This window comes from Perca flavescens, chromosome 14 (genome assembly GCF_004354835.1).
Source record: "Perca flavescens isolate YP-PL-M2 chromosome 14, PFLA_1.0, whole genome shotgun sequence".
NCBI lineage: Eukaryota > Metazoa > Chordata > Actinopteri > Perciformes > Percidae > Perca > Perca flavescens.
In genome coordinates, this window is record NC_041344.1 from 5,585,407 (window position 1) to 5,600,819 (window position 15,413).

A 15,413-nucleotide genomic window follows, 5' to 3' on the forward strand; every position below is an offset into this window, starting at 1 on the left:
TAATATCTGTTTATTTCTTAAGTAATATCGTTACCGCGATATTCAACAACATTATCGCATATCCCATATGTATTCCACGTGTAGTGCAGTGCCGCAACGTGCTGATTGCTTGGCCTCCTGTATCGCTGCTTGCAGCTTCACTATAAGGAAGCCACAATAACTTTTACTTCTAATAATTAAGTACATTTAACATAAGTAAGTTACATTTGACAGTTAAGTACAGTAAATATCAGATTCTTTAAGACTTTTACTTAACCCTACCAAAGTCATTTTCTGGTAAGATACCTTAACTTTTACTCAAGTATTGATTTTAAAGTACTTTATACTAGACTAACCACTGCTGTACTGCGCATGCCGGAGACACACACACACACACACAATCACAGAGATTCCTCGATTTATAGTTAGATATAACATTATGTGAGAAATTAAGGAATGAACATGCATGAAGGTAACATAATGTGCTCTGTGTTGTTGTTTCCACGTGAAGGTGAGACTTCATGGGTGCACGGCGGCTGCGAGGAGATCAAGAGCGCTGAATGTCCCGCAGGGTGAGTCTGAAGCTCACGTCAAACTCAGCAATTAATCACAAGATTATAGGGGGATGAAAATGTTTTTTGTAATTATTAGGGCTGGGAATTAGGTCTGAACGATTTTTGAAAATAATCTAATTGCGATTTTTTTCAAAAATATTGCGATTGCGATTCGATATGCGATTATTTTTTAAGCTCTTTGTCTTCTGTATTATTCAACAAAAACTAGCAATAAATCGTTGTATAGTATGAATAAATCAAGATTAGATAGATTAAACAAACTGTTCTTTCCTGGAGGCCAGGCCTGTGTGTGATGATGAAATTAGGTGATGCATGAATTTATATGAATGACATCTTTTATTTAACTACTTCAATCCCAGTAGTATATTGAGCACTGACCAAGCCTGGTGTAAACATTCATATGAAAGTCAGAAACAAATCACACTAAAGTGCAGATTGCAGAAATATAAAAACAAATGTGGCTTTACCACACTTAGTAGTATTTAGATTATTTAATTATTATTTACATAGACATATGTAAACATGTGGATTGCACTTTTTAAACACTGTCTTTGAACTTCACTAGACAGTTAAATAAGTAAAAATATATATATATCGGTGCATTTTCTTTCATAGCGTACAGAGAGGAGCTGTCTCCAGCCCCTCCCTCCCCTCATGAAGTTGCGTGCCGAATAAAACCTTTACAAGTTTTAAACTACATCTCAGAGTTCTTTGAATGACAGAAATCTGCTCAAGTTGATGCTTTCTCTGCGGCGTGCAGACTGATTTGCTCTCGTGAGTCACGTGACCAAATCGCCACCTTTGCGATTAGAAAATCGCGTTTTAACATATCGCGATATTATCGCATATGCAATTAATCGTTCAGACCTAGTGTTTCCACGATTTTAAACCTATTGTGATATTCTGCGATAAATTGCAATCTATTACCTGTTTTTCCAACTTTATATTTTTCCCCAATTTCTATTTGATTTGGACTGGCTGCACCCCTTATCTATTCTGGGATGAGGGGAAAACGCGATGGTTCTCTTGCAATTGACGATAACAAGCACATACCGACTCCATTTTTTTTGTTCAGCAAATCTGTTGTGAAACATTTTGAGGGAATATCATTTGAAGAACTGCAGATTTGTTTCAGTATCACGCTATTTTTGGGCACGCATGTAAACATGGTCGGCTGGAAAATCTCGGCGCAATATCGACATCGATGTATTTAGTCGAGGATTTCGTGATATCGGATTTTCTCCGTATCGCCCAGCCCTAATTTCAATTTCATTTATAGTGTCAAATCATAACAAGACGTTATGTCAGGACACACAGATAGAGTAGGTCTAGACCACACTCTATAATTTACAGAAACCCAACCATTTAGGAGGAATCCAATTAGATTCAGTGAAATGTTTAAGGATTTTTCTGGTTTTTGACCAGGTTTCCCTGGAAGGTTTTAAGGGAACCTATACCTGTCTCTTTAAAGTGAATTAATTTGTGGATCACAAGACAATTGCTGAATGTTTTATCTTTATTACATTTGAATATGACACACCTGTGAGAATTCTGCCTTTGCATCCTTGTTGTGCTCAGCTTCATCCGTCCTCCCCTCATCATGCTGTCTGTCGACGGGTTCAGAGCCTCCTACCTGAAGAAGGGCAACTCTGTCACCCCCAACATACATAAACTCAGTACGTCTGCTTTACCTTTTCTATTACAATAGGAGCCACATATTGTATGTTGTTTATGGTCTCATTCATGTTCTTTGTTGATTATTGGGTTGTGCACTTGGAGTATTATTGTAGGTGGTGAACGTTTTCATTGCGGTTTGAGTGGACATATTTGTCCAAAACATATTTGTTTGCTTCATCTGTTCACCTGGGTTTTTTGGGCTTTGACAGAAAGGGGGGGGGTGAGCCTGGGAGCGAACACCTTCTGTCGACCGCCGCACTAATGCACTTATTTTGACTCATAAAGTAACTTTACATTTGGTAACTGCAGTGCTAGTTATATTTTTTACGTGTGGAGGAATAAATGTAAATGGACTGTATTTATAAAGCGCTTTTCTAGTCTTAACGAGTACTCAAAGCACTTTTACATAGTACAGGAACCATTCACCATTCACTCACATTCATACGCTGTGGCCGAGGATGCCATACAAGGTGCCACCTGCTCATCAGATAAACATTCACACACATTTACACACTGATGCGCAGCATTGGGGGCAACTCGGGGTTCAGTGTCTTACCCAAGGACACTTTGACATCTTGATGTGGGTCTGGCTTGTCAGGCTACTAAAAGAGACCAAACATCAAAATACCCTGCTTTATACCCAAAGATATGGTCAGTGACATGACAGAAAGAAACACTTCAAATTCGTCATCGTTATGCTGTGATAACAACAATCTGAGTAGACTTCACTGATCTAATGACCACCCAGCTCCGTGACTACTGTGGTGTTTATCAGTGGCCCCCCCAATCTGTTTTACTTCCTGCGTCACCCATCTGCTCCCTCTGCCAAGGACAAGAGATAAGAGGAATCAAAGGAACTACAAGACATAACACAACAAGCCAGAAACCCTGAAGGAGAGCCGCCTGAAGAGACTTTAAACTAGGGATGCACCGAATCCAGATTTTTGGGGTTCAGCCAAATACCGAATCCACTGGTTAAGATTCTGCAACATTACGCGTGGGAAAAAGTGGGAAAAACTATTTTTGACTGTTTGTTCGGTGTAGGGCTAGCACAGCCTACTGCATTGAACGCTCCACCTACGTAAACACCTTCCCATAATCAACGGCACCGTCATTACATCGACCAGCGTAGCGCAAGCTTAGGATTCGGATCGGTGGAAAAAAATTCTAAGGTTCAGCAGAAACCCAACCCTGTCAAAAACCCGAATATTCGGCCCGAATCCGAAGCTGCAACCTGGATTTGGTGCATCCCTGCGTTAAACATGCGGGACATCGGAGCCTCGACCCCACGTCTGATGATGATTTACTGACCGGATAAAGTCAGTGCTGGGAACAAACTTACCCTTTGTCCCTCACCCACCTCCTATTTTATCTCCCCAAACGGTTTTGACTTTATGTCCCAGCATCAGAATCATCCTCTTGTCTCCCCAGCCTGATAAAAGCACATTGTGGTCAGTTAGCACAACTGATTGTACATGAATACAGCAAACTCTTTCTGATATCTGTTAGGTCCAGGCGACAGGCACGATGACGCTCGCAGATGTTTCCAAGGCATAGCCGGGACCGAGTCTGCCACTAGCTTTCGATTCGCTCTTCCACTGGTTCCAAAACGTGTATTGGATATGATTTATATTCAAACGTATGTCTTGTAGGGGTGACCCCAAATAGTCGCTGTGGCTCTCACGGAACTGCGCTTTTGTTGTTGTTTTTATTTTTCTCTATTAAATGACTCTGTTTTGATCGTTTCTATCTACTGGTCCTTAATTGTTATCGTAAGTGCAGCTAAATTTGTCAGCGCCAGAGTCCAAGAAAAGTTTCCCCAAGGAGACATTGAAAGTATAATTGAAATGAATTGTAAGTATTTATGAAGTTCTCTGAAAAGTTTACATTTGTTTCCTCTTAGGCGAGTGTGGCACGTCGGCACCCTACATGCGTCCGGTCTACCCATCAAAGACCTTCCCAAATTTATACACCCTAGCCACGGTAAGTGACTCTGACGTCGGTGTACGTCTAATTCGAAACGCCGATACATCACGTTTAAAAGGTCCTACAGCCTGTTGGTGTTGTGACGCTGCTGCAGGACTGATATTCAGTACGTTAACTGTAGTGACATCGCTCTGTGTGATCCCTCTGCAGGGTCTGTACCCAGAGTCTCATGGGATTGTGGGGAACACCATGCACGACCCGGTGTTCAATGCCACCTTCAGCCTGCGCAGCAGAGAGAAACTGAACCACCGCTGGTGGGGCGGGCAGCCTGTGAGTAAACTCCAGATAGCAGCCTGCGATTGGATTGGAATCAGGCCGGCTAAAGAAACCACGGCTCTGTACTCTGTGACGTTGGGTGTTGACACTACTGAAACTTTGCATGTCACATCTTTCCTTGAATCGGATGGAGAGACTGATATCACGTTTTATGTCTTTTAGTACACAGGACACGTTTATTCTCTTATATTGTCCATATTTAATGCTGGTCTCTTGGACTTATTTGCACTACCACCATGACACACATTCCCATAGAGGACCTTACCATGCATACTGAATCACAGGGTCAGTCCCTGCCCTGTCACTGCAAGCGTCTCATGCTTAAACATCCCTTAGTCCATTCATGTAGAGTTTTTTTTTAGTATCTTTTCTTTTGTTGTCCATATTATTCATGTGGATTTGTTATTTTATCATCTTGTTCTCAAAGCTCCTGTGGGCTTGCCAGGTTTCACCACTGTCCTAACTAACCATTTGGCGAATGGAGACCGTCCTCCGCGAAAAACGCCCACATAGGTTGTTTGTCCAAGCAGCGATTTACTTTATAATGGCGGCGCCCTCTAGTGGCCCTAGTAATTATGATGGGAGCAAATCAGGGTGTAAGGTGTAAAGTATAAGAATGCCAAATTCCGCATAAGGAGGAAGGGTGGGGTGGCGGATGGGTCAAATGGCGTTTTTCCATTACATGGTACCTGCTCAACTCGCCTCTCTACTTTTTTTCGTTATTGGAAAACCAACAAAGGCAAGTAGAGTCGAGGCAAGTCGAGCAGGTAATGCATTTAATGGAAAAGCGCCATTATAGACACAGAACTTTAACCCAGACTATATTTCTGACAACCTTCTCTCGTTTCTGTTTTACAGATCTGGATCACAGCAGAGCAACAAGGAGTGAAAGCAGCTAGTTTCTTCTGGCCTTGGTACTTAAGTTAGTACTGGAATATTTTTCAATAGCTCCAGATTGGTGACTTACAAAACCTTGAAGAGGCTATGGGGGCTTAATACTGGACCAATTTTCAGTAAAAAAAAAAACTGTTCCCAGTCACTCAGACACAAAAACGTGGGGAAATAGGCTCCAGCTTGAAAAATGATATAGGTTACCCTAACGATCATTTAAAGATGCTTTTCTCTTCACTCCACCTAAATGGCAGCACACACAGAGTTGTTTTGCTTCAGAACACATTTGCATATTCATGACATAATAATCACGAGGGCAACGGCCGGCGACTGACTGACAGACAATGGCCCAAACATACAGAGACACAGGACAATACCTCCCCCCCAAACACACTCAGTCAACAACAGAGGCCATTGAGGACTGAAACACCAGCTTTTTGATGACTGGATAAATGAATACACCTGATATTGGAGGCTCTAATTGTGTCTTGTGTTGCACTCAGACATTGCTCAAGACAGATCAGCTCCACTTTTTCTTTTTCTTTTGTTGTTTATAGGTGGTTCTTTTAAACGCAGTAAGTCAAGTATATACTCTGAAGAATCTGTAATAAAAATTAGTGTGTATTATTTTGGCATCCTACTTAGGGCTGCAGGATCTGTACCGATTAAACAAAGATTTTTTCATTTTTGATTGAAGTGTGGAGGATCTGTACCAAACAAAGATTTTTTTCTGTAGGATACAATTTGTAGGCCGGGACGTCTCTGCAGTACGACAATACCTTTATTTTACAATGGTTTGAACCATATTTTGCCTTGAACAAATTTTGCCATATTGCGATTTCGATAAAATTTGCGATTAATTGTGCAGCCCTAATCCTACTGTACTTTCTAAATTGTCATTCAATATCATGTTTTGTTTCCAGGGTGATTCCTCTGGAGAGGAGGATTTTGACCATCCTGCGCTGGCTGCATCTGCCTGATGATGAAAGGTACATCTTTTTTATTATTATTTTTTTTTTTTTATAATCAGGACGTCACTTAGGATTTGTTTTATTAGAAATCTTCTTGACTGTGGTCTTGTAAACCCGGAGTCCTTCTCATGGCACACACTTTGACTTGCAGTAGCCGAAAAAGCACATATGGAACTAGAGCCCGACCGATACAGGATTTTTAAGGCTGATATCGATCCAAATATTTGGTGATTTAAAAATTCGATATTCTGATATATCGGCCGTTATATATTTAAAAAAATAATAATAATCCAGAAACGCTTAACAAAACATAAACAGATTTCCTTGACATTAGTTATTTGTAGTTATCTATGAGACCTCACTAAAATATTATGATAATGCAGTTCAAAAAACATCAAAATATATTAAAGTTCCGATGAATAAAATGTATAAAAATACAAACTTAAGATATGAAACTTAAAGTCCTTTGAACAAAAACAAAAAATCTGTGTTGCCAACAGGGAGGTTGTAGAGTGCCCTCTGGTGGACAAACTATGCAACGCCAACATCTCAGAACATGGATGAAGGGTGTTTCATCCATTTTTACTTTATTTTTTGAAAATTCATTTATCGGCCATTATAAATGTCGATATCAATAGTTTGGAAAATGCCTAATATTGGCCAATAATATCGGCCCGCCGATATATCGGTCAGGCTCTATGTGGAACTAATAACATTAATGTTGGCTTAGTTCCAATTAGGGTCCCAATAAGCCAAGAAAGTGAGCCAACACATCCAAAATTGCATGCAGCCGTCATCAACGTAAACAAGTCAAAATGTCTGCCGTGAGAAAGGTGTACCTCAGGGTTCAATGTTAAGGTTTGAAAACATTCTACTTGCCCAAAAAGTCAATTTTTCCTGGCTCCTACTGTTTTTTTTTGGTTGTTTTTTTTATCATGGCACAGCATTTGTTTTCTAAATGAAGACGTTCATCTGCCTTGGACTCAAACTTGGCGCCAAACTTAGCAAAACATTGTAGTTGTTTGAGAGACATCTTTTACTGCCACCCAAGAAAACCTACTTCTTCCAGGACGCTTGAAACTCTCGCTTTAGTTCCTATGCAGCCTTCTTCTAAGACATAAAATAGTAGGGGTGCACCGATCCGATATTACGATCGGATATCGGTCCCGATATTGACAAAATAGCTGGATCGGGGATCGGAAAAATTAACAGATCCACGGGCCGATCCAGTTTTATAATTTTTTTTCCCTCTGTCGCACGTGTGTCGCATGCTGGAAGAGTTGAGTGTACGAATAAATAAAATTCAATACATCTCTGTTATTTTGTCTTAGTTAGGAAAGTAATGTTTAGTCAGGAAAGTCTGGTGCCTTTAGTCTCTAACACATGGTAGAAGGAAGGTATAAGGTGGATGGTACACAGTTTACTATTAATTCAACAACGGTATCGGATCGGTATCGGGTATTGATAGATACACAAAGCCCTGGCATTGGTATCGGACTGAAAAAGTCGAATATAAAATAGTGCAGAATTTAAAATACAGGGATGCTATATAATCCCTATATTTCTTGCTGTCTAAAATGGAATAGGAAAACTATGAAAAAAGCCTCAATATGTAAAAATAGTAATTCCCATTTACTGTAACACACATTCTTTCTGTCAAAATGTTATTTCACTTTTCTCCCTGTTTTTGCTGAGTTCTTCTTTAACTGCCAGGCTCCTTTCCTCTGGACTCAAACTCCTTATGCTCACAGATCAGCCTAAGTGGCTGCGGTTGTTTGGTTAGTGGCTGTTTAGGATGTGTGCACAGCTGCATGAACAAGTCGTGCTCTTGTGAAAGGTTTTACTGAAAATATGTCTACTTTTGAGGTAGTTTTCATGCATATGCGGTTTAAAATATAACTTGTACTGCACATCAACAGTCTCACAGATTTTTGTTAATCTTACGCAGGGTTGTGAGAAGGGCTGTATGCGTTTTACATTTGGTCTGTGAGTTGGTAAGAAGAGTCTCTTGAAGACTTGAAGATAAAGGGTTGTTTTTAGCGTGGAGCAGATGCCGGGTCAGTGAAGGGGTCACGAGCTGATAAAGTGTTTTTTTTATGGTGCGGTGAGGCGGCTGGTTTTCTCAGACAAGTGTGAGTCGAGGTGAGAAGCTCTCTGCCAGAAACAACAAGCTCGGCGACCAAGTCATCTTTTGCTCAAGTCCCAAGTAAGTCTATCACAGACGTTCCACTTTCGGGATTGCTCCGTTGCTGTCCGTCACCTTCCTCTTTCTTTGTGTTGGCGTTCTAAACCTCCGGTGGATTTCTGAGGACTATGGTTAACTGCTCCTCAGATCTCTGCAGGGTAAATCCAGAAAGCTAGCTACACTGTCTGTTGCTAAAACTAAAACTAATTTTAAACGTACACATGTTCCATTACAACAAGTTCCTTTCTGAAATGTGCCCTGCCACACAAAACTGTCTTTCCTTATATTTTTTGAAATATGTTAGGCCCATGTATGTTTGTGTTATGTTGTGAATGTGAAAATGAAGTGCTACCTCCTCTGTCAGCTCTAGCCACTAAAAAGAAATAAGCAGAGAAATCAGGCCAATTACAAAAGCTGGTCAGTCTGACATCATGTTGCCTGAGCTCATTACTATTCATGAGCTTGCCCAGTTGCGCTGGGTAAAGGATGCTGATAGCCAGGCTCTCATTGGCTAGCTAGTAGCCAATCAGATTCAAGCAGCTTAGCTTGTTGAATATTAATGAGAACTGGCAGAAATCGAGCTGAGTCTTCCTGCAGGCTTTCTATACAACGCTAGAATGGCTTGAAACAAAGTAACCAAGGCATTTTTTACACAAAAAATGTTAGAGTCCATGGTAAAACTTCAGACATAAACCACAAACTCATGAAATACGTGTGGCAGGGCACCTTTTAAGCTATTTTGCAGAGGCTGCGTGACTCAAGACGATTGTGATTGGTTTAAAGGAATGGCAATAAACCAGAGCATGTTTCTCTCCCTTGCCAGACCCACCTACGCAGCGCAGTGGAGGAGGGTCGGGCAATGCGAGGTAGAGCCCTGCACAGGCCAAAAACTCCAGCCCTAACCCGGCCCTGGCCCGTGGTGTTCAAGCCCTAACCGACCCCAGCCCGACAACAATTTTGCAATTTTTTCAGCCCGAACCTGGCCCGACCCTAGACCAACATCAATCACTTTAAGCTCTCTCTGACGCGCACACTCTTTGATGCACTCGCTCTCTCTGACGCGCGCTCTCTGATGAGCGCTGTCTCTGCACACCCAAACACACACACGTCACACCTTCTCCATAAACAACATGAAATCAAGGAGAGGGCCAACTTTTCCTGCTACAGATTCCCCACCGTGGTCAGAAAACACAGGGGAGACACTTTGTTTCTGTCACTATGACTCTAGAGTCGCTACTCGCTCCAATCGCCGGCACTCTCTCACTTCTCCCTCTACCACACGCTCCCCACACACACGCGGCTCGACGCACACACCAGCGCACAAGTATAAACATCAGGCCACTTATATAGGTTACGGCGAGAGCTCTGCGTGGAGCCTCCGCACAACTGTAAAATGGCCTTAACAATGAGGAAAGAAGCTAAAATAAGCCCGAGCCCGATCTCTAAAAAAAACGGGCTTGCAGGGCTCTAATGCGAGGCAAAACAGTGACTTGAGTCGACTCCAAGTCCCCAAGTCTCAAGCCCACGTCTTGGCGCTCACCTATGGAAAAATCACTAATACATTTTCTGTTGTGTCTCTTCAGGCCTTACGTTTACGCTGTCCACTCGGAGCAACCCGATACCTTCGGGCACCGACTGGGACCGCTCAGCAGCGAGGTGAGTTGTGACGCCTGGAGGATGGAGAAGTGCTGAAAGTGTGAGGCGGGAGTCATGTAAAATGTCATCCTGTGTTTCCGGTCTCCAGCTGGATAACCCTCTGAGGGAGATCGATAACATCATTGGTCAGTTGATGAACGGTCTGAAGCAGATGAACCTGCATCGCTGCGTCAATGTCATCATCGTAGGAGACCACGGTATGGCCGTCGTCTTACATCTCTTTTCTTCAGTCAAATCTGGAGAGTTGAAGGTGCTGTAGGTAGGATGAAGAAGATCCAGGACTTAGACAAAAATTTTAACATTGACAACTTCTCAGTCCCTCCCCTTTTTCCGCTAAAGTCCAAAACGGTCACCTAAGCCCCTCCCCCCACAAGGGAGAATGAATGTGTGTGCATGAGCAGTGACTGACACGCAGTTAGACACCATAGGATAGCAGGGATTCCGCGGGGTCTTAAAAAGTCTTAAAAATCTCTAGAATTTCAAATTCAGAATTTTAGGCCTTGGAAAGTCTTAAATTTCGCTAAAGTATTGTGTTCCAGGTCTAAAATAATTTAAAAACAGGTCTTAATTTTCCTACGTCCTTGCAACGCTACCGCTAATGCTCATTTTTGATTCATTCCGTGGTGTTTGTAGTTCTTTCTTTCGCTAGTCCAAATATAATTTGGTGTATTACGACTACAATTGACACCAGTGTGTATTGCAGCCAATCAGCTTTTGTGTTATTGGCGCGAGTCTCTTTCGGCTTGCACCACAGACATGAAACTGATTTTATTCTTTAGCTATGGGGAAGTGCAAGTTTAGCGATACTTGGCTTGAAAAAAAATCATTTAGGGCTAAGTGGATGTTGTGATAAAGGTCTTACATTTGATTCATAATGGTCTTAAAAACGTCCTAAATTTGACTGGATACTGACTTTGCTTGGGCTTTTAATCCCATCTAATCATCTCTGTAGTCAATGGTTTCTAAAGGGACAATTCACCCAAACTACATAAAACTATTCTTTTCACTTAGTAGTTTTTTTTTAACATACAGTATCTGTATCTGAGTTGTGTGCCTCTATCCTCATATAAAAGAGGTGAATGAAATTTTGGTTTTGTGATGCTCAAAGCAGGGCAACATACTGCTCCCCAATCAGCTGCCAGGAACAACTTGACCAGTTCTTAATAGCCGAGTCCGGGACATGTTCCAAGTCCAACAAAGGCCCGAGACCGAGACAAGTGCAAGGCTTCAAAAAAAGAGTAGACTCAAGACCGGACTCAAGTACTACGGCCCTGGTTCATAGGGTTAAGTAAACGACAATAAAAAAACTGTAGTTTGTCTTTCAAGAAACAAATTTCTGGTTACTCTACAGTGGAATAAAAAAAACCTGATTAGCTTCAGGTCTCGGGTCGCATTTAAATTTTTGTTCACTGAATAATTTTTTTACAGGAACTACTTGCTACAAAAGAAATAGCCCCTATGGCAACTGTTGACAGTGATTCCTGTAGATTTCCCGGAGTAACTGGGACATTGTTTCAAGTTTCAGATCTTGGCACATAAAAACAAAATATCAACATGAACAGAAATTGAGATTTCAAATTGTGTTACTTTTCGGTAAAGAGACCTTTTCAATAATAACACTTGAAAGCGCGGCTGCCCTCTCTGTCTCTCAGGTATGGAGGAGGCCCACTGTGATCGCACAGAGTTTCTCAGCAGCTACCCGCTCAACATAGAAGAGATCGCGCTGATCCCCGGCTCGCTGGGCAGAATACGACCCCGGGACCCCAAATCCACCACGTGTAAGTAGAGAGTGACTGGTTTTAAAGGGTAACTTTGTTTCTTTTTTTTTCTTTCAACCTGGACCCTACTTTCCTCAGGCTCAGATTGTCTGACATAGTGTCTGACAACATTATGGAAAGGATTTCTAATGAGGTCGACCTTTCTGTGAAAGAGTAAGATGCTTTTTTTTAAACATAAAAACATCCGCGAAATTGCGATCGCTAAACCCACTAGACTCCATGTAAATAAACCGTAGTTTTATCATCGTAAAAACACACATCATTCCAAGTCAACAGACACAAAATAAAACTGCTAAAAGCCATTTTGGGTCATTCATTCCACTTTTCTAACAATCGCAACTCTAGTTTTGGCTGAAATAAATACTTTAAACACTTTTTTTATGGAGTCTGGTGGGTTTAGCGCTAGCGATCTCTGAGCTGTTTCTGGTTGAAGAGAGGATTTTACTCTTTTAAAAAAAAGGTCTATCTCTGAATGAATCCTTTCCACAATGCTGTGAGACACTTAGAACAATAATGTGAGGCTGTCAGGTAGGGTTGGGCGGTAATACGGTATACCGCGGTGTCTTAAAAATAACAACGGTATCAGTTTCAATACTGTCATTAAAAAAAATGCAATGCACTTATATAGGAGTCAAGGATTAAATATTAAATATAATTGATGTAATTATGTGTGGTTGTCATCACGTGACAGTGTGTCGAAGAAAGTCGTTTTTTGTAAGTTGTTTTTATGTTATTGTTTCAGTATTAGTGTTTGGTGTTCAGTTTCTGAACGGTGCACAAGCCAACAGTTTGGTGACGCCGTCCGAGCCTTTTTAATTAGTCACGGTAATACCGTATACCGTAAAATAGGAGAGGAGGTTTGACGGTATCAAAATTTGGATACCGCCCAACCCTACCGTCAGTGGCAACGTAAATTGACGATGCACCCCATACGATTACATCGCAGCCTGGTTCGCGGCTACCGGTTACAGCGTTCTCGCTTAATACCGGACCAATTTCAAAAGATTGTTGTTCCTTCAGTCACTTAGACACAGGTTGGAAAAAAGAATACCCTTTAACACTATAGACTAAATCAGATTTTTCCAAAACAATTAAGCAGGCTTTTGATTGATGATATTTTTTCCTTTCCAGATGACCCCAGCGTTGTGGTCGCGAACCTCACTGTGAGTACAAAATAAAAACCGTCACAACACATGTCCAGAGGACAGGTCAATCACCTTTTTTTTTTTTTTTTTTTTTTTTATATTTATCGTTTTCAGTGTAAAATGCCGTCCCAGCACTTTAAGCCGTACCTGAAGCAGCATTTACCCAAGAGGCTTCACTACGCCAACAACCGCAGGATCGAGGACGTCCACCTGCTGATGGAGAGGAAGTGGCACATCGCCAGGTATCCCACCGGGATATTTTTAAACATATGTCAAATAACAAAAGTTATGGGAAAACGCATCGAAATAGATTCACAACAATATAGCACACACTGAGACGTACGTACGGCTCGGTAGTGCAGCTGGACCACCACAACTCCAAACTCTGCCTCATACAAACACGGTTTATAACGTTTCGGGATAGCTACCGGTGAGGAATAGATGTGGGATGGGATTACTTTTGGCCACTAAAGTTGGCCACTAAAGTTTCCTCTTGAAGCAACACTTACTTACTTTTGTGTTCTCTCTCTTTATCCTTTCTTTTCTTTCCCTTCTCTGATTCATTCCATTTTTTTGTTGTCTGTATCTATTTCTTCACTTACACTGTCACTCTGTTGACTAAGCCACACACACAGCCAACGGACCCCGCAGCGCGCCACAAAATAAAATAAATATTGCGTACTTTCGATATAATATTGCACATTGTGATATTGCGATAATGATTATTGAGTCAATATATCATGCACCCTTAGTAATTACCATAAAATAATGACATGATAAAGTCTGTGAGGGGGGGGGGCGGATTTGACCTTGACACCTGAGCTCTAATACCACAAGAGTTTTAAGTCGTTATTTTTTTTTTTTTTTATATTATTTTTCGGGGCTTTTCCCTTTATGCGATAGTGACAGTGGATAGAAAGGAAAGGGGGGGAGAGAAAGAGAGGGATTGACACGCAGCAAAGGGCCGCAGTTTTCAGTCTTAATTTGCTTTTAATCAGAATCCGAATCAGCTTTATTGGCAAGTTTGCGGAAACAAACAAGGAATTTGACTCCGGTTACTCTTTGCTCTCAAAGTACAACACTCACTTTAACATATAAAAAACAGAAAAGACAGTAAGAAAATATAAAACAAATACTGTTAAGTATACAGTGTAACAATGCAGTAGAATTCACAAATTTACAAGAAATATACAATAACAATTGAAGAGAGGGAAGGACTAGTGCAATTCTTACAACGCAATAATTAAAGGGTGCAAAGGCATTCGATTTGTTGAAAAAAAAGACGCCATCTTTTCTGTTCTGTTTGCTGCAGGAAAATGCCAGAAAAACTGAGGACTCGGTGTGGTTTCAACGGCGACCACGGCTTTGACAACAAGATAACCAGCATGAGGGTACTGTGTTGTCTCTGTAACTTCAGACCTCTTTTTCTCTCCTGTATTGTCATATGATGTGCTGTTGATCTGTAAGGGTAAATGTCCGACGAGGGGTCCCGAGGCGTGCCCATACCTGACAATGGACCCCTCGAAGAGCGTCTTTTTGTGAATGTACCCGAGTCAAACTTTATTTTCTTCACGCAGACTATTTTCATGGGTCACGGACCGAGCTTCAAGTTCCAGACCAGAGTGCCAGAGTTTGAAAATATAGAGTTATACAACGTCATGTGTGGTGAGAATATTATTGTCGTTATTATTTGCCTTTTCAACGTCAGCAGTGATGCACCCAAGGTCTTTATTAAGCCATTTAACGGGCCATACTTTCACGGGTGACGTTTTAGTTTTTTTTTTTACCTCTACACAAATTATCCCAAAATGTACATCCAAATACATTTCTGACGTTTCATCCACAAACTGACTCTATAGCACGGGTTTATGTAATAATCGGACGCATTTTGTAATCAAAACCCTAAACGCAATATGTAATCAATTTCTCCGCTTTATTTGAATTATTTTAAAGATTATTTTTTGGGGCTTTTCCGCCTTTTTATTCGATAGGTACACAGGGTTGCACTTTTTGTTGTTGTTGAACAACAACATGTAAACTTATGGTGCATTGTGTAATAACCAAACTAAATGGATGTCTTCATTCATTTTTTATTTATTTTTTTTAGAACATTGTCATTTTTATTTTATGAATTCTAGCGTGAATCATGGCGACTGAAAATTCATTTAAAAAACAATATACCATTTGTTCAGTAGATTACCTTTCATTGGTCAATACACGTCGCTACATTTATTACATATTGAGTTCAGGCGGTTTTATTACAAAATGTGGCAGATTATTACATAATGAAGTGA

The 15,413-nt window shown here is 41.0% G+C and overlaps 1 protein-coding gene across 1 annotated transcript in view; it reads left to right on the plus strand.

The window, feature by feature from the left end:
* LOC114568070 (ectonucleotide pyrophosphatase/phosphodiesterase family member 2) overlaps nucleotides 1-15,413 on the plus strand; it is a 79,341-nt gene that overhangs the window by 12,097 nt on the left and 51,831 nt on the right. Inside the window, exons 5-17 of the mRNA XM_028597438.1 lie at nucleotides 491-551; nucleotides 2,133-2,230; nucleotides 4,135-4,214; nucleotides 4,368-4,487; nucleotides 5,352-5,407; nucleotides 6,308-6,373; nucleotides 10,124-10,196; nucleotides 10,285-10,393; nucleotides 11,849-11,974; nucleotides 13,106-13,137; nucleotides 13,234-13,361; nucleotides 14,432-14,510; nucleotides 14,697-14,784. Of these exons, the coding sequence (XP_028453239.1) occupies nucleotides 491-551; nucleotides 2,133-2,230; nucleotides 4,135-4,214; nucleotides 4,368-4,487; nucleotides 5,352-5,407; nucleotides 6,308-6,373; nucleotides 10,124-10,196; nucleotides 10,285-10,393; nucleotides 11,849-11,974; nucleotides 13,106-13,137; nucleotides 13,234-13,361; nucleotides 14,432-14,510; nucleotides 14,697-14,784 (1,116 nt within the window). The remainder of the gene's footprint in view (nucleotides 1-490; nucleotides 552-2,132; nucleotides 2,231-4,134; nucleotides 4,215-4,367; nucleotides 4,488-5,351; nucleotides 5,408-6,307; nucleotides 6,374-10,123; nucleotides 10,197-10,284; nucleotides 10,394-11,848; nucleotides 11,975-13,105; nucleotides 13,138-13,233; nucleotides 13,362-14,431; nucleotides 14,511-14,696; nucleotides 14,785-15,413) is intronic.